Genomic DNA, 19,839 nt, shown 5'->3' on the forward strand with positions numbered 1-19,839 from the left:
CAAGAAAACATTTTTGCACAGTATTCATATACTAAGAACCAACAATAAAATGTGATTTTACATATTAGCTAGATATGTAACATGGAGAAATCTTGAACCAAGGAAAGTAATGAAAAACTACTTTCATACTAGATTGTGCATGGTTGGATTCACTGAAGATGAAAATGATCTAAAAATTCAATCCCACCTGTAGCATAGCTTAATTTTTTAAAGGAAGATTGAAACTAGAATCTTTTAGTATTGGCATTGGCATACAAAAAGGTGAGCTTTACATTTCTTCATGATGACTTCCCAGTTATTCCACTCTTGGTAAATCAATTCAGCTAGAAAAATGTGCTTCAGAATTGGTTTAATAATCCCACACTATAAAATTAAGAGCAGTCTTTAAAATATTGGATTTCTATGCCGCTATGCAGACATACACATAATTGTTTAAATTTCTACTAAACTATTAATTACAGGAATTCTAAAAGACAATAAGAAAGTACATAGAAGCAAATTTTGAACATCATAAACTATTTTAATTTAGAAAGGTGTGGGGGATGTTTCGAACTCTTAGCAGATAATCTGAAGAAAAAAATTGTGAACAGAATTTAATGCCCTCAAACATGTTTTATACTTGTGAAAAGTTATTTACCTCCTCATACGCAAGCTTTTTTTTTTTTTTTTTTACACACAATCCAGGTCATTGTCTAGGGATTCTGAAACTGCAGTTGCAAAGTACAACAGGCATATAAGGAATGTAAATGAATCACATGATTCACTCCAAGGCAAACAAGGAATTGTAAGGAATGGATATTTAGATATAAGCCACTTCCTAGATTCCATTTTTATATTCACTGATATAATCAAGAAACTAAACCAGATCAGGGACTATGCAGGTAAGGAAGGCTTGATCCACATTAACTTTCTGAATGAAAAAAGTAATGGACTGCAATGGATAATAATGCTGGGACAATTAAATTCTCCCCCCTCCCAGAAACTGGGGTTGACAGGGACAGGTTTACCCCAAGTGTACACTTGTGTTCTCATATGTAATAGCCAGCTGCCCCCTCTACTCTCTTTTGGTGTCCCAAATGAAAATAAATACTCCCATGAGGAGTAGGAGAAGCGCAATGTGTGGTCTCATTCGTTCAATGCTTATTTAAGGGAACAGGTATGTTCCTGACAGATCAGGGAAGCATACAACCCCTACAAGTATGCATTTAATGGCAGACTTCTATTATGCACACAATTGACATGAGATAGTAGAAGCAGCATGGAGTATATTGTTTTGGGCAGCTGGCATCCTGGTGTCAGTATGGGAATGTCTGGGAAGAAAAGTATCTTCCTATTGCTAGGTATGATTCCAGTAGTGTGATAAAGCACCAAAGAAAAGGGGCATATGCCCTTCGTTTGCTGAGCTAGCTCAGTACAGACACAAACCCTGTAAGTAGTTAAAGTATTCTGCTCAACAGCTTTTTCAGTTGGATACTAGGAAACATACCTCTCATCTTGTGGTGAAGCTACGCAGCAGTAAAAAAGCATATTTTTCTGAAGAACAGCAGGTTGGGCAAGCTCGCACTAGAAACATTTTTTACCCACCTTTGCTATATGAATAATCTCACCAGTTTAACTGTTCAAAATAAGAACAAAGCTTTCTTCAAATATTTGCCAATATATTATAGGCAGGGCTGGGTTTGTTTTTTTTGGCAACACTGCACATATATTTTTAAAAGACTGTTTTAATGTGTCTTCCTTTCAAGCTGGCAAAAATACTTCCAATCTTCAGACAGAAAACGGAAAAAAAATTTGCACAAGCAATTTCACATTATATACATAATGGCGACAAAATGGCATCTCAGCTCTTCCGTAGTATTCACTCTGACAAAGACATAACTAAAAATGCAGAAGCAACACGGGTGCAGAATCATTCATCCGAGAGCACCTTATGCTTTCCCCAAAGTCTTTATGTTTCTAAGGTCTCCTCATTTGCTCCACAAGTATCGACTACGCAGATTAAACAGCTTGTTACTGGGAAAGCACGGACTTTGGAATTAGCTATCCACTTATCCATTTCAGTGTTGTATTCAAGGATGTGTCCTAATCGACCTACACCCTGAAATCCAGCTAAGACATAGACGATAGAACCCACAGCGGCACATTTCACTGTTACACCTTTCCATGGCATAGGAGACACCATCTTCCACTCATTCATTTTAATGTCATAATACTCAACGTTGTCTAGACCCCCTAAAAAAACAAAACAAAACTCAAATAAGTATTAAGCAGACGTTCTTAAACTTTAACACAGCTGCAAGTCAAGGAACTTTTTAAATTTCCCCACATGTAACTGACAGAATACGCTTAATTCACCACCATAGAGATACAAGCTATGAGTGGGAATACAGGTGTATTTAAATTTTTCAGCCTCATCAAGAATTCTGCTTTTAACTACTGATTTGTATCTACTTCAGGGGAGGGGATTTCAGATGATAAAGAGAAGGCCTCGGGGAAATTTGAAAGGACAACCATGTGTGTGGTGGTCATGGATTAATTTTCTTGCAAAAAGAATAATAATTATCTTTGTTTTGCTCCTTTACATTTTTCACCCTTTTTAATCACATCGAGCAACGTAAATGAATTCTGTTTTTGACTTCCAAAAGTTGGAATCAGAGTATCTCACAAGTTTGTGTTAACAACTGTTAATGTTATTCAAGTGTACCTAATCATGGATGAGGGTAAATGCACTGTACCTAATAATGAATGTGTGTACCGTATATACTCGCGTATAAGCCGAGTTTTTCAGCCCCAAAAATGGGCTGAAAAAGCCGGCCTCAGCTTATACGCGGGTCAATACGGGGGGAGGGAGGGAGGAGGGAGGGGGGAACTTACCGCCGCCGCCGGGCCCGTGCCGCTTCCTGCCGCCGGGAGCGGCCGGTGGCAGCCTCCTGCAGCTGCAGGATGGCTGCCCCGGCCCTTCCCGCCCCCATTTTTTCGGGCGGGAGGGGCCATGGGAAGCCTCCTGCAGCCGCAGGATGGCTGCCCCGGCCCTTCCCGCCCCCACCACCATTTTTCCCGGGCGGGAGGGGCCATGGGAAGCCTCCTGCAGCCGCAGGAAGGCTGCCCCGGCCCCCCGGCCCCCACCGCCATTTTTCCCGGGCGGGAGGGGCCATGGGAAGCCTCCTGCAGCCGCAGGATGGCTGCCCCGGCCCTTCCCGCCCCCGCCGCCATTTTTTTCGGGCGGGAGGGGCCATGGGAAGCCTCCTGCAGCCGCAGGAAGGCTGCCCCGGCCCTTCCCGCCCCCGCCGCAATTTTTTTCGGGCGGGAGGGGCCATGGGAAGCCTCCTGCAGCCGCAGGAAGGCTGCCCCGGCCCCCCGGCCCCCACCGCCATTTTTCCCGGGCGGGAGGGGCCATGGGAAGCCTCCTGCAGCCGCAGGAAGGCTGCCCCGGCCCTTCCCGCCCCCGCCGCCATTTTTTTCGGGCAGGAGGGGCCATGGGAAGCCTCCTGCAGCCGCAGGATGGCTGCCCAAGGCCCCCCCGCCCCCCCCGCCATTTTTTTCGGGCAGGAGGGGCCATGGGAAGCCTCCTGCAGCCGCAGGAAGGCTGCCCCGGCCCCCCGGCCCCCACCGCCATTTTTCCCGGGCGGGAGGGGCCATGGGAAGCCTCCTGCAGCCGCAGGATGGCTGCCCAAGGCCCCCCCCGCCCCCGCCGCCATTTTTTTCGGGCGGGAGGGGCCTTGGGCAGCCTCCTGCAGCCGCAGGAAGGCTGCTCCGGGTCCCCCTGGGCCTCGCCGCCGCTTCCTCCCGCCGGGAGCGGCCTGGGGCAGCCTCCTGCAGCCGCAGGAAGGCTGCCCAGGCCCCCTCGGGCCGCGCCGCCGCCGGACCCTCGCCGCTGGAGAGCCGTCAGGTAAGCCTGCGGGGGGGGGGGAGGGGTTATAAGCCGACCCTCGGCTTATACGCGGGTGCCTAATTTTTCCCCATTTTTGGGGAGAAATTAGGCACCTCGGCTTATACGCGGGTCGGCTTATACATGGGTATATACACTGTCAGCTGTGCTTGGTACATATTTATTTCAATAGCAAACCATATACATTAATTATTCTGATATCACTGGAATCTTACATCTGAAAAACTTCCCCCCAACATATACAAGCAGACAACTCATTCTACCATGACGCTGATAGCCCAATCTTTTGCATCAACAAGTGTGCCTGAGATAACACTGTCACACTCCCACAAAGCTTTGTTGTTTGGGCTCAACCATCACCATGTTATCCTAGGCATAACAGATCTTATGATCAGGAAACAGAATTTAATACATACCTAAGCCATTTTGTCCCCCCACAGCAAATATTTTGTCTTTCACAAATACCAGTCCATGATTCTTTCGAGCTTCAAGCATCGGACAGAGCTCTGTCCACCTGAAATTATTAAATGCATGTAGTTTACTCAATTGGTTGCTACAGGTTTCTCCTCTGGGTCACTAAGTGTGCGGAGGAAAGGGCTTCCTTACTCCTCCCCCTTTATTTTTCAAAAGAAAAGGTCAAAGACGCCTAACAGATACAAATAGTACATATATCTGGTGATAGCAGATCTATGGAAGTGAGTTGGCTGCCTCACCCTCTCCTGCAGAGTGGCTGACTGCTAACATAGTGCGAAAGGTGAGAGGCCAGGCAACACTTGGCCAGGTATGCAGATGGAAGGATGCTTACTTTCCCTCTCTCTTGCAGTGTGACTGGCTGCTGATGCAGTCTGAGACTGCCACCTTCAGTCTTCTCTTATTGATTTTTCCACCATCACAACAGAGAACAGAAGAGCTGCTACTCGATTTAAACTGAGCACACAAGCAACTAATTTTATGGTGCATTACATGTTTGTTCCATATAAAAATGAAATGGCAGACTTCAGGGAAATCCCTACCAGTTCTTCTGGGTTAAGGAAACAGTAAAGCACATGAACACATGAAGCTGCCTTGCACCGAATCAGACCCTTGGTCCATGAAAGACAGCATTGTCTACTCAGATCGGCAGCAGCTCCTCAGGGTCTCAGGTAGAGGTCTTTCACATTACCCACTTGCCTAGTCCCTTTAACCAGAGATGCTAGGGATTGAACCTGGGACCTTCTGCATGCCAAGCACATGCTCTACCACTAAGCCACGGCCTCTCCCCAAGAAAGCACTTGGGGAGTAGAAAGCACTATTTCCATGTACAGTTCAGGAGTTAAGCTTTTTTACTTTGCAGTTTAAGCATGTGAATATATAAAAATAAACACGAGACATTACTGATGGAATACTAAGATCTGTACATACGTTTCTGTTGCTGGATCATAAACTTCACAAGAACTCAAGACTCTTCCGGAAACATTGTTTCCCAAACTTCCTCCACATACATAAATCAGACCATTTGCCTCTACCATCCCATGACTGCACCGTTGAGTCAGCATGCTGGGCTTTGTGTGCCAGCTTTCTGTTCTTGTATCATAGCATTCAAACAAATATAAAGCAGAATTTCCTTTAAATAGAAAGGTACATGATTTCATTTAGACACCATTTAAAAAAACAAACACCATCCTAAACAGTAAAACCACTATTGCGCTATGTGTCTTACCCTACTACATTCGGCAGTCTGTAGTATTTCACAAAGTAATTACACACATAAAGCGATCATGTTGTAGGCTCCTTAACACAAAAACATATCTCTTTTGTAATGTGCAGCCACAATCGCTCCTAAAGTCTTAAGGCCTCAATGATACATTATGGTAAGAGATAGTCGACTAATGAAGTTTTAATTATTAAATGCATCACAGAGGTTAGGACATTTTACCCTTTTAAAAATCTAAATCCCTGTCCCCCCTTTACTATTAGGGATGTGTGTTGGGGGGAGGGAGAGCGAGACAGGCCTCCCAATACTGCTCTCTCCACAGCAGCCTCCTTCAATCTCTGAAGAATAATGCTTGATGAAAGTTGAAGGTATGCATCAACTCTTTATAGGGTCAAGACTTTGGATTCCAAAGCATGGGCTAATAACCAGTTTGAATAACTGGTTTAACAAATTTGGCAGGACACATCTTGCATTTGGGACTGTGCTGGCTGAGATATAAGAATTCAAGCCAAAATTACTGTAGACACTTATCATTGTTTGAGGGCACAGACTTCTGTGTTTATATCTCTGATAAAGCTGGTCTGCCCCCAGAAAACAAATGAATCTGACAACATTACAGAACTATCGGGGGGGGGGGGGGTTGACAGTTAAAACACTGACCTAGGCAGCTATTTCTCTGACAAGTTAATTCAGTGCTGACTAAAGTTTTTGGCATGTGCAATAAGTTAAATCCAAAGTACGTAATACTATAATATGTGCCACAGCACATATACAGTCCTACGTAACTCAGCATAGTTTCACCTCTAGTCTATTAAGTCAAGCAGCACAGCAGCAGAAGAAGAGTTGGTTTTTATACCCTGCTTTTTCTCTACCTTTAAGGAGTCTCAAAGTGGCTTACTATCGCCTTCCACTCCCAACAACAGGCACCTTGTGAGGTGGGTGGGGCTAAGAGAATTCGGAGAACTGTGACTGGTTCAAGGTCACCAAGCAAGCTTCACATGTAGGAGTCAGGTATCAAACTCGGTTCACGAGATTAGAGTTCGCCGCTCATGTGGAGGCGTAAAGAATCAAATCCAGTTCTCCAGGTTAGAGTCCACTGCTCCAAACCACTACACCATGCTGGCTGTTATAAAGGAGGCCAGAACATAGGTCCAATTCTCTACCACAATCATATACATTCCTAGGTTATATTGGTATAAATCAACAAGTCCTTAAGATCCACACTGATAAAAAAAGAAGACGACCTCCAATCCATTTAGTGCCTCTTTTAAACCAAAGGAATATTCAATACAGAGTAACATTAGAAGTTGCATGAGGCTTTAAGAGTCCCACCACCAGTCGTGAGACTGACTTACCTACTTCCGAACCACCAGATGTATAAATTTTACCCTCTGCTGCACATGCTGCAAGGCTATCACGAGGTGTTGGAGGCCCCAGTTTGGAATACCAGCTATCTTTTACAACATTGTAGCAGTCCATTCGCTTTATAGGAAACAGCTGGGAACCACCCAAAATATAAACTACATTGTCCCAAAAGACACAAGCTGCATCCCTCCGCTTTTCAAAGGGACATCGGATGTCTGTCCAGCTGTAATCCTGTATGGGGGGGGGGGGGAGAAGGAATGGTAGGCATTTTATAGATCATGCCGATATACACTGTACAGACTTCAAAATTCTTTACAAAGATTTTTTTGACAGTCTATTTACACATTCTTATTTAAAAACTCAAGAGTGCCCTAATATAGTTAATGAAAGCCCAGTGCAAGTTCCTTTCTGATAACTGTGGGCTGGTTTTGAACAGAATGGATATTCTGAGACATGAAGTGGACTAACTGCAACAAGAGTCTCTGGATAGATCTGCGGCAAAGCGGGGCTACCTTGGAATAAAACAAAACACGCAACAGATATCATTGCAATTCTGCTTTGATTTAAGACTGGCCTAGGTACTGGTCTACTTTTCTTGTTGGGGCAAGATCCATCTTGCAATTACCTACTTTGTGTTCATTTCTTGGGTTTAGTACCTTTCCACAGTAGGCCCAAGATAATTCGGCAGCTACTGAGAACACAAACAGTGATGCTGTTTATCATTAGAGGTGTGAGTTGTATTTGTGCTAAATATGAAGGTGATTTAGTATGGTAATGTCTTCTGTAACAATGAAGTACTTAAATTGAAAGATTATACCTTTGGCTTGCGTGATGGATTGTTTGCTGGAAATGCAAGTGACTTAAGGTTAGATTTTGGGCTGAAGTTTTGGATCACCTTTCCTCGAACACAAGCACTAAGTTGAACCTAGTTCTAGTTATGGATGTTATCATGTGGGAAACATTTTATGTAATGATGAAAAATTTATTTCACTGTGCTGTTAGCAGCAATTAGTTTTATCACTGTAGTTTCGCGGCTTCCTTAAATTTTATGCATTTAGTAACCAAAAGCAACGAACTCTGATCTCTGTCAATGATCAGACCATCAAAGATTGCTGATCTCTCTTCTCTACTTCTTTCCTTCCCTTGGAAATCAAGTCTTCTAGTTTTGTATGCTCAAGGGCAGGGCTGATGGGGGTCTTTATTTTTTAGATGCATAGCGCTTGCCACTAGGTTTATGCTTTGAATTTTAATTGATGCAAGCCACTTTTGGGAGATGGATTTTGTCTGAGACATGAGATAAAAATAAAATATAGAAATAGTGAGGATAGGTGACAGCCAATTTGACTCCATCCCCCCTCTATTTTACCACAAACATGGCATATTATTTCAGAAGTTAAATCGGTTTTTTAAAATGGGAACAGAAAAATGGTCAAGAAAGAATGCATTCTAGACTGAAAAGAGGAGGAGGAGTAATACAAAAGGAAGAAGATAGCAGCCCTTAAAAACTATAATTAGGTAAAGCAGAACTGGCAAAAACTTGTTGTCATGACAACCAAGAGCTCATCCTCTATGCCACAAATTATATATAATCTAACTACCATGGTTAGCACTAATAAAACTACAAATGGTGCTGCCAAAAATACCTGCAGCAATATTAGCAGAGGAAGAAAGTGTTCTCACATACGCACACACACCTACACAGCTGGATTCCCAACAGATGGGAGAACTGCTGGAGCAAGCCCAACAAATAAATGAGAGATGAGCACAATCCACCAAGCAGCTGTATTGCACTCACAACCAGGTGGTTACAAATGGTAGCCAAAAGCAACATCAGTTTAGTTATAGCCAAGTGAAAGTACAGGATAAAAACACAGGTTTGAACACTTATGCCTAGTTACTAAGATTTTCTCCTTGTACTCTCTCTAAAAGCATTCTGTGAATTTAGTAATTTAGGATGGTTGCATGCAAAGCTCCTAGGAACCTGAAGGGTGTGTTCTCATGGGTATGAGCCTCTACTTAATGTAAAGCCTATGCGCAGGACTGGACTCTGACCTCGTCACATCAAAGAGATAGTGCCTTGGGTCAAGGATCTGTTAAGCAATCCGGGAGCCAGTCCACCAGCAAAAGGAGTATTAGAGGAGGCACACTTGGGCTCAGGGGATGTGCTTCTTATAAGCATAACTTTTTCCACCTCCCTTCCATGGTAAATTTTCATACAGTCCCAATCTGTTCCTTTAATACTTATTATTTCTAGATATCAACGTACAATGATTATATAAGAACAGACATCTGTTCCAAGCAGTGAAGAAAACCCTTATGTACTTGTAAGCAGAACTGAAGTTGCTATAGAAACCTTAAAATAACCCCATACTCCAGAAAACTTCCTAATGTAATCTTGACATTCCTCATTAGCATTGTTGATTACTATGTACTACCCCCGCCTTCATTTAACAAAAATATCTTCATGTGTTCATGAGAAATCATAAGCGCTATATGGACTACAGCAAATGATGTAGCTGCCCCAGCTCTTTTACTTATTTGGATTTACAGCCAGTATAGTCCAAAGGGTGCAAGGTAAATATGGAAATTCCTGTAAAGTAAAAAAGAGCAAAAGAATCGTGACACATGCAACAATGCTTCAAATTACAGGAGGAGGGGGGAGATGATTTTTTTTAAAGCTGAAAACCATCTACTCAAATTCTGAAAGGTAAGAATTACCTTGGGATTAAAATATCGACACGACTGTGGCTGTGATCCTCCAAACAAGGCAATACGGTAATCATGCTTTTTCCTTCGTGGTCGAGTGCCATCCACTAGTTCTTCTCTGTCCTCTGGAGAAAGCAGATGGTATCTCATTCCACCTAAACCAAACAGAACACTGGCTGATTCTATGTCACTGAACGGTAATTTGTTTCCTGCAGAGGGTTCACATTAGTTCCAGGAGGAAAGCAAAAAGGTTTAGGCCAAATTTCCACCTAGTTAAAAATTTCTATATATACAACCTCTGTCAAATCCAGAAAAAATGACAGAAAACAATATATTTCCTTAATTTGCAAAATTAGGTTTCTCGTATGCAGGATTTACAGTGCAATCCTCAACAGACTTCAATGGACTCAAATGGTATAGTTCTGCTTAAGACTGTACTGTTAGTTATACAAGTCAAACAAGGAATTATCTGTACAGTTATAAAGAGTGGCTGCAATGGCATAAGGCTTGCAGATTATCAAACTACTAAATGCATATTAAACAAATATTTCGACATCCAACATGGCTTAGTGAGAGCTAAATACTTCCAACCATCCACAGAAGATGGGACCTAAAATGGTTTGACTTGAGATTGGCTCAATAAAGTTAACCGCTTTCACAATTTAACTCAAGTTTCTTCATAAAATGTATTTAATATTTCATCATTTACATTTCATGGAAATCCATTCAAATGAGGGAACTAATGCAGTTCCTTCCACATAGAAACATTTTCCTTGTCATAAACAGGAAAACTGCCTAAATTTTTTACCTAATATGTTTTAGTTTGTTTACACTTTAGTTGTAGCATCAGTTTGCTTTAAAGTCCCAGATGGTAGTGCGTAGGTTTACAGTTCTTAAATAGCTGAAAGAAATGTCATTACGGAGGCTATTGTGACATGGAGATTTTTGCTAATTCTGTTCTAAACGTGAGAAATTAAACATCTGAGCTACTTTTAAAGATGTGCTAATTCTTCCAGTTATACATAATTCTGGGGGATGGGTTTATGTAACAAATTAATATGGTATCCTCTGAGCAAACTCCTTCTGCTGTCGTATTATGTGCTTGCGTCCATTAAGTCTGTTGTCATAAACACCATATAAGTGTCAGCAGATGACCCCGTGTTCTAGTATTATGAGAGAGGGAGAAAAGCTCCTCCCTGTCCACTCTCTCCAAACCATGCATAATTTTATAGACCTCTATCATGTCTCTCCTTAGCCACCTACTTTCCAAGCTAAACAGCCCTAAGCGTCCTAAACCCTACACAAACTTATTTGGGAACATCCCACTGAACACAGGAGGACTCATTGCCACGGATACTCATAGCATTGGACTGTTAGTGGCCCTGCAGCCAAAGAGGAAGAACAAGCAGTTGCTGCCCTCCTCACTGTGGCTCTCACTCACCAATATTGTGTCAGCAGTACTACATGGCTCCATAATGGAAGCTGGGGGGGGGGGGGAGGGGACAGAACGTCAAAGAGGTGGGCTGCAGATTGATGGGGCTGCAGATTGAAGGGGCTGCATTCTACACATTAACTGTCAATCTTTGGCTCCAAAATTTCTAAATTCAGGGCCACCCATTAGCTTTAGTTCAGCTTCCCAGCACAAAAAAAAGAAGAAAAGCAAAGCAAATTAAATTTGCAATAGATAAGCAATAAAGAAAATTACCCAGAATGTTGAAAGCACACCTTAGAAGATAAACTTACTGATAACCATTTTAAGGCACTCAGGATTGTCCTGAATAAGTGGTTCAGCCTGCACAGTTTTACTGAGGAAATTCTTCGAAATTAAAGGAAACCTGACTTTAGCAAGAATGTCAACCATATATGGCTGGCGGTTTGGCTCATCATATTTTAGCCATCTGACTGCAGCATCATAAACCTGGGTAGAGGGGCAAAAAACACATCTGATTATACATACACATAGGAATATAAAGCAATCAAACCTGAAAGCAAGGTGTAAATAAACGAGCAATTCCAAATTATGTGCAAGATCCCTCACTTTTGCCACCACCTGCCAGCCAAGGCAGGTCATTCAATTTATATCCAGCTTTCTTGCCAACTCAAAATGGCTTATAGCATTTTTTTGTAAATGTAATATTCTTGTACCACAAGTGGCTCACAATCTAGGACATTACATGGTTTGGAGAACACAGTAAATAACAAACCAAGCCAGCCCTAAACACCCTACCATGCTGTAAGTAACCAGAACCCAAAGCCATTAAAACGGCAATATTTTCTGCAAGCAGCCCCATGGTAAATGGTTATTCATTGAAGAGGTGCTGTACAGCAGGCTGGGAGGGGAGCAGAGCTGTCCCAAGTGGCAGTGATGGTGTCCCAGTGCACAACATACCTGGTTTTAATTACTGTGTTGGTTAACTAAAAATTAAATGCTAAGTAAACAGATAACTGGACCCTCTCACCTGATCTTCTGCTCGTACAGTCAGTGTGTCTTGGTTCAGGAGATGTGTCACACGTTTAACATCCAACTGCAGAAATTCATCTGTCTTGTAAACTTCAGTGAAGTGCTGATGGATAAAGTCATCCGCAGTTGCTTTCAATTCTGGGCAGTCAAGACATTCTGCTAACACACTTATACCTAAAGACAAGTGGTATGACCATTATATAAAGCATATTGGAAGTCTGCAAGTAAATGAAATATTTAATATACAAAAATTATTAGTCATATATACATTGGCAAAATGAAGTACCAAAACACTGCTTTCTTGTGAAATTCCATAATTATATAATTGTTGTGATAGGATAGCCAATTGAGAGAAGGCGGTCATGCCATCTCCTAAATCTGCTAGCAAAGGCTTAACCCTAGAAACTTACAAGTTAAATGGTAGTCAGTTTCTGCAGAAAAAAACATAGTTCATCCCTGTTTACCTTAAGAAGAAGAATTGGTTTTTATATGCCAACTTTCTCTGCGACTTAAGGAAGAATCAAACCAGCTTACAATCGCCTTCCCTTCCCCTCCCCACAACAGACACCCTGTGAGGTAGGTGAGGCTGAGAGTGACTAGCCCAAGGTCACCCAGCTGGCTTCATGTTTAGAAGTGGGGAAACCAACCCTGTTCACCAGATTAGCATCCTCTGCTCATGTGGGGGAGTGGGGAATCAAACTCAGTTCTCCAGATTAGAGTCCACCGCTGCAAACCACCGCTCTTAACTACTACACCACCCTATATCACTGCATATGTCTGCAGGAAATTAATATGTTCCCAAATCTTCAATAATTTGGCACAAAATCTCCAATTAGGAATAATGTCCTGCAATCTAACAGCCAAAAATATTAATTACAAGCTGTTGTTCTCTTGGAAAATATAACTTCCTTCTTGAATCAATGTATCTATAACAAAATTACATCATCTTACCAAGACAATTCGAAGCATCAACTTGCTCTTTTAAAAAATCCACACACATTTTTTTCACAGGTTCAATCTGATACTGATTTGCCGCATCTAGCAATGACTGCACATTGTTGCTGTTTACAGAAATTCTGAAAAATGTATTAGATAACATTATCACAACAGAAGACTTTCAATAAGAAGTGGAAACAAATATGCACATACTTTTATCAAAATATACTTACTGTATTCCAACCAGATCTGTATCAAGTTTACTATACTATATTGTTCAGCCATAGAAGACTACCCACCTTAAAACAGAAAGTCATGAAAAGGAGAGGGGCAGCCAACTACTTCACCACATAGCTATTCCTAGTTCAACTGAACTAATCCCAAACCTATCACTTTAGCCATTTAAGATAAACTACGCTGTGATAGAAAAGGAGGGAGCAGACAGGTGAAGACACCATAAAATATCTGTCCCTGGTTCACCTGCCTTTTCTTGCACATACTCTCATTTGTGACAAGGTCTTGCTTGTTTATATTTTGTTTGCTTTTCTGTTTTGAGTTTTGTATTTTAAAATTATGCTTTATAATCTGTTCTCTCTTTAAACACCTACAAATCTTCTCATGGGTCCATTATTTTTATGCTTTTTAATTTTTAAATTGAGAGGTGTTTTTATGTTTTAGATGGAATGTTGCATTTAACAAATATTGTGAGCCACCTAAGCTCTGATCAAAAATTAGGATTTTTTCCTTATTGTACTTGCATAAAAAGAAGGAAACAACATATTTTCACGAATGTATTTGCTGTTGTTCAACCTAATTCAAAGACTTTCTGCATCAACAAACATATTTTTAGTTTAACAGGGAGTAAATACGTTCCAGAATATGTTGCAGGCAGTTATACTGTGGCTAACAGCTGGTAACAAGATGCCAGGTTTTAAGAACTACAATGAATAAAGTATTAAAATAGCATCATCCTTCTCAAACACTTAATTCTTTCTGGTCTTCACATGTAGCTATCTGATTAGCAGATATTTAGATGTTAAATAAAACTACCTTGCAGTATATGCAAATTCCACAAGCTGCTCGATAATATCTGGCTCTGCATCTTTTAATTCCACTTCAAATGACTTTGATTCAATCATATTTGCTGTAATTAGATAAGAAACACTGTCATTTTACTCTGATAGTTTTTAAATCCTACCTCTCAAAGAGATGAATAAATTTCACAGTAAAATCTCACAGGGTTCCAAGGAAAGGTAAGGAACAACAACATGATTTACCAGAAGTTACTGTCAGAATGGGCAAAAGAATTCAGATTAGCCAAGGCCCCATCTAACGTTCTATGTGCTAAAGATATTTTCCTAATTAATGCCAAAGTTTTGCTTAAAGTAAAACTTATCAAAAATAGGAGGAACATATTTTAAAATATCCAGAACGTTCAATTTCACAAAGTACGTTTTCAAGATTTAAGTACTTTTCACAGTATTTTTACTTTTGTTTAGCCTACCTAACACTTATAGCACTGCTTTAGTCACTCACAACATATACAATAGCTCGTGCTTTTAGCAGAAACTTCAAATCAAGTTAGTAAAGGAAACAAAGCTGTACAGTACTGTCTAGCTGCGAGAAAAATCCTCCCCCATGTCTGATCTCAGAAGCTAAGCAGCGTCAGCCCTGGTTAGTATTTGGACAGGAGACCACCAAGGAAGTCCAGGGTTGCTACAAAGAGGCAGGCAATGGCAAACCACCTCTGAACATCTATTGCCTTGAAAACCCTATGGGATCATCATAAGTCGGCTGTAACTTGACAGGACTTTCTACTGCCCCCACTCAAATGTCATCAGAAATATGAAACAAGTTCACAGTTGCACACACCAGTGTCTGCCCTAATGACATCTAAAGGTGAAAACTAGAGACAAGAAGATGTCACTTCTACTGAAGCAGTTTGATACAGGGACAATTTTGCATTGACTCTGCAGCTCATAAAGTTCCTTAAGAAATCACATACCGTAAAAGAACATTCAATGGATCCCATCTGGTACAGCAACACTGATAGAAGAGATTAAAAAATAGTATGCGGAACAGTGGAACAAGGCTCAAGAAGTTTTACTTATATATGACTAAGCCAACTATCCCCTTCTTTGTAGGCCAGACCAGGCCAGTACACAGCACAGAGATTAAAAAAAAAAACAACCTCTAGTAAAGCTGCATTGGAGAAGACTTACTAGTAAACATCAAGTTAAAGAAGTGACTGGCAGATGCAAGAACAACACGATGAGCTGGAATCTTCCTTTCCTGGACCATGAGAACGACATCGCAAAGAGTTTTCTAAGGAATAACAACATAACAGTATGGGCCAAAGGCAAGCAAGAACATTTCAAACATTCACTGTAATCTGTAGAAGTTATAATAGCCTTTGCTGAAACATCAATGACATAATGTAAGGGAAATACATTGCTAGCATTGCCAAAAAGAGAAACATGCACTTAATCTGTACTGGGCAATAGAACTAATCAGTTTCAACACCCATCTGCCACTCATGAGCTTCCAACACAACAAAATAGGGGGGAATAATTAGAAAAAGGAGGAGAAGGAACTAAGAAGAGTTTTCAAGATGCTGGTCTCATTTAAAAACAACTGAATTATCCTCTATCACAAGAGTCCGCAACCTTTTTGAGCCTGAGGATACCTTTGGCATTTGGATCCAGGGTGACGGGCACAACCACAAAATGGCTGCCATAGTAAAGGCAGAGCCAACCACAAAATGTTAGGGAGTTAGGGTATGCATAACTCTAATAGTAACTCTAACATTTCAGGTAGAACTGGTGTCCCCACCCTTTTTGAGGCTGTGGGTACCTTTGGAATTCTGACATGGCGGGCATAGCCACAAAAGGGCTACCACAGGAAGCTGAGACAGCCACAAAATTACCCTTCAGTCACGCAGTGAAGATCCTTTTGCTGTGGTGGCAGCTGCTGCCAAATAAATGTCTTTTTAAAATCTGCACAGCTAATCAAATCTCCAATGGTCAATCAGAAGCCTTGCTGATAAAATCCCCACCCACTATCTAAAAACACTTGGTGGGCACCAGGAAAGGTGTTAGTGGGCACCACGGTGTCAACAGGCACCACATTGGGGATCCCTGAGATAGAAGAGCTGTTTAACAGGATGCTTTTAAAAATGGATATACTGTGGTTTTTTCTTCTTCAAATATGCACAGCTTACTTTCAGTCAGACAATGAAGATTCAGGTGCTGCGATGGCAGCTGCTACCAAAGCAATATGTTTAAAGATCTGCACAATCCAATCAGAAACCTTGTTGGACAAAAGACCCATCTGGCCACTTTCTAAAAACACTTGGCAGGCGCCAAGAAAGGTGTCAGTGGGTGCCACGCTGCCCACAGGCACTACTTTGGGTACCCATGCTCTATCAGTATTTTACTTCAACTGCAGAAGTGATAATTGAATAACAAGAAAAAGGACCAGAATTTCCTGTTGTCTTCATTTAGACATCCTAAAAAAGCATTTGAAACAAATGAGTACCCCTTATAGTAATAGTTCACAGTTGTCAGAATGTCAATTCTACAGTTTGTGTAGTGTTTTGATTCCAAAATACATTTTTTAAAATCCCTCAGAGAAGAAAGCACAAGTTATAGAGCTAAAAAGTTTTCATACCCTAAATTGATTCCGTAACTATAGCAATTTACTACAACAGAACTGGAAAAACAGGTAGTAGAATCAGGGTATATTCAAGTGATCATCTATCACAGTTAACAGGTCCTTCACCGACCCGATTCCCATTTTACTCAGAACTTTAACAAGAGAAAAAGGAGGATCGGAAAAATATCACACCTTACAGCGATGCTACTTTCTATACATTGACCAGTAACATTAAGAGGTGTCCTGCTGGATCAGACCAGTGGTTCATCTAGTGTAACATCCTGTTTCACGCAGTGGCCAGCCAGTTACCCTCAAGGGCCAACCAACAGGGCACAGCCTCCTTTTGGTGTTGCCTTCTAGAACTGACATTTCACATGCTCCCTTTAGTCATTGGTGGACCTCTCCTCCATCAATCTGCCCAATCCCTGTTTAAAGGAATCTATGCTAGTGCCCACCACTACTTCCTATAACAATTAATTAACCCAAATATTCAATTCATCGTGCCCTATACTTAGTCAAATAGGTTACATTGACCAAATCATGCCAAATCTTAGAACATATAGCCAATATTTTTTTCTCTTTCTGATATGGTGGAGGTGGACTCCCTCGAACACAGCCTATCAACAGTGGACATGGCTGCTGAGAACAAGCAGAACCTACACATGGGCACCACCAAGAACTCATGCTCGTGGCATTTCTGTATCCCAGGAGTCATCCATAGAAAGACAATATACTAGACACCACTTAACATGAGTTAGTGACACTTAAGGCACCTTACAAAACACATAGTTAAACTGTGCTGGCGGTGTGGGAGTTCCTCCTCTTGTAGCCAGTGTATCCTTATAAGGATGACAGCTCCTTCTGAAAGCTAACAAGGTAAAGTAATGGCCTGGTTTGGCACTTAGCTGGTGTGGCACAATGGGTAAGAAACAAGAGTTTCCACCACAATCCCATTATATAGCCTCAGGATCCCAGCATCAACCCCCCCCAAACACTCTATTTAAAATACGGAGCGACAACACTGTCCCACCTTATAGGAGTAGAAAAGGACAAGAGTCCAGTAGCACCTTAAAGACTAACAAAAATATTTTCTGGTAGGGTAGAATAGGATCTGAAGAAGTGAGCTGTGGCTCACGAAAGCTCATACCCTACCAGAAAATATTTTTGTTAGTCTTTAAGGTGCTACTGGACTCGTGCCCTTTTCTACTACCGCAGACAGACTAACACGGCTACCCTCTGTGAATTATCACCTAGATAAGGTAATAGAAAAGAGCAAGAGTCCAGTAGCACCTTAAAGACTAACTAAGGTGCTACTGGACTCTTGCTCTTTTCTACTACTGCAGACAGACTAACACGGCTACCCACTGAAAAATATTTTCTGGCAGGGTATGAGCTTTCGTGAGCCACAGCTCACTTCTTCAGAAAGCTCATACCCTGCCAGAAAATATGTTTGTGAGTCTTTAAGGTGCTACTGGGCTCTTGCCCTTTTCTACTACCGCAGACAGACCAACAAGGCGACCCACTGTGAACCACCTTATAGGGTTGCTGTAAATGTCAATCTAGTTTAGCGGGCACCACTCAACGCTAGTGTAGGGGTGCTCCGATAGGACATCAGAAGAAAGAGGCCCTGCCGAACGGTCTCTCCTCAATTTAGGCCCTCTCTCAAGGTCTTACTTGTTTTCGCATGGCGTTCATGACTCCCATAAAACTGGCCAGCAACTTGGCCTCCTCCCGAGCCGCCAGTTTCTTCTCCGTTTTCTTCTTGTTGCTTTTTTCCGCCGCCGAGGCCGCCATGCTCCCCTCGCCCGCCGCCTCCCGCCGCCGAAGAAGCGAGGGCCGCTCGAGGGCCGGCGCGGGGAGGGTCACGCACGCCGCGGCGGCGAAGGAGCCGGCGGCAGGGGGCCCGCAGCGACTCTGGCCCCTCGCTTTGAAGGGGCGCCGGAGCCCCGCGGAGACAGCCCGGCCGCCCCTACACACACACCTCTCTCGCGACAGGCCCCGGCGGCCAATCAGAACACGGCTCGCCGCCCCGCACACCTGGAGGCAGCCCGCGGCATCGCCCCGCCGACGCAACGGCGCGCCCCTCTGCCAGGAACGCCGAGTTCTCGGAGGCGAGAGCGAGGCGCGGAGGTAAACAAAGGGCTGAGCCGGCAGGCGCGCGCACTGCCGTCACGGCGCAGGCGTGCGTGCCCATCACAAACAAAGAAGCGAGGAAAAGGGAACCTGGGCGAGCGCGCATGTGCAGCGATTCGGGACGTCGGGTCGGCTTTAAAGGCACTCTTGCGATGCAGTACCAGTGTAACCCTATAGACGCTGTCCTTCAGTGTGACTCCTCTGAAGGTGCCTGCCACAGCTGCTGGCGAAACGTCAGGAGAGAAAATACCAGGACCACGGTCACGCGGCCCGGATAACCTACAAGAACCTATGGAGGGTGCCCTTAGTCAATCACACCTGGGGGATTTCTCAAGAAAAAATGGATAAAGAGGATAGGGTCATTTGCCAATAGTTTTGCTGCTGCAAGAATTACAATAGCCAAAGTTTGGAAGCAAGTAAATAAACCTTTGATCAGCGACTGGAGAGAGAAATTATGGATTTATATAAGGATGGCCAAATTAACAGAATTCCTACATGGAAAAGATATGGAAGAATTAAAAAAAAAAACATGGATGAAGGCCGTCACATATTGGGATAAACTGGCAAAAATGGATTTTACTATATTAGTTAATGAGTTATAGAAATAAGTGTAACTTTTTTTTTTTTACTTTACTGTTAATAATGTAATTTTCAAACTGTCTAGACACTTCTCCGGAAGCCTGGCGATGGGTCACTTTTTTGGTGGGTGGTGGGTCAAAAGGATATTATGAATTTTGTAATTTTGATTATATTAAGTAGAATATATAACTGATATTCTTTTGTATTTTCTTTTTATTATTGTGTTTGTTTTTTGTGATATATATATATAAATAAATAAAAAGTAAATCACACCCGAAAAGGATTTACAGGGCAATCCTACACATGAAGCTGCCTTATACTGAATCAGACTCTTGGTCCATCAAAGTCAGTACAGACCGGCAGCGACTCTCCAGGGTCTCAGGCAGAGGTCTTTCACATCACCTACCTGCCTAGTCCCTTTAA

The 19,839-nt window shown here is 42.4% G+C and overlaps 1 protein-coding gene across 2 annotated transcripts; it reads right to left on the reverse strand.

Annotated features, from left to right (window-relative positions):
• Positions 1–1,926: 1,926 nt before the first annotated feature.
• KLHL7 (kelch like family member 7) lies at positions 1,927–18,498 on the reverse strand. 2 transcript variants are annotated; one of them, XM_056857299.1, is made up of 11 exons: positions 18,379–18,498; positions 15,273–15,375; positions 14,101–14,194; positions 13,066–13,190; positions 12,113–12,288; positions 11,397–11,571; positions 9,666–9,808; positions 6,938–7,178; positions 5,291–5,492; positions 4,306–4,403; positions 1,927–2,232 (listed from the first exon to the last, which is right to left on the reverse strand). In XM_056857299.1, exons 1-11 carry the CDS (start codon positions 18,496–18,498, stop codon positions 1,949–1,951), a joined length of 1,761 nt encoding a protein of 586 aa, XP_056713277.1. In that variant the 3' UTR covers positions 1,927–1,948. The 2 variants fall into 2 exon arrangements, with proteins under 2 accessions (XP_056713277.1, XP_056713278.1); XM_056857300.1 differs by lacking the exon at positions 18,379–18,498 and having other exon boundaries at positions 14,101–14,244.
• Between the last annotated feature and the right edge of the window lie 1,341 nt (positions 18,499–19,839).

Source organism: Euleptes europaea, chromosome 11 (assembly GCF_029931775.1).
Source record: "Euleptes europaea isolate rEulEur1 chromosome 11, rEulEur1.hap1, whole genome shotgun sequence".
Classification (NCBI taxonomy): domain Eukaryota; kingdom Metazoa; phylum Chordata; class Lepidosauria; order Squamata; family Sphaerodactylidae; genus Euleptes; species Euleptes europaea.

Bases quoted from the DNA above. Each gene is read 5' to 3' on its own strand.
- KLHL7 (XM_056857299.1), bottom strand. From the start codon at position 18,498: ATGGCGGCCTCGGCGGCGGAAAAAAGCAACAAGAAGAAAACGGAGAAG. The intron at 7,179-9,665 runs GTAATTCTTACC...CCCCCCATACAG, and splicing joins GTCGATATTTTAATCCCAAG to GATTACAGCTGGACAGACAT. The intron at 2,233-4,305 runs GTATGTATTAAA...TTGTTTTTTTAG, and splicing joins GGGGGGACAAAATGGCTTAG to GGGGTCTAGACAACGTTGAG.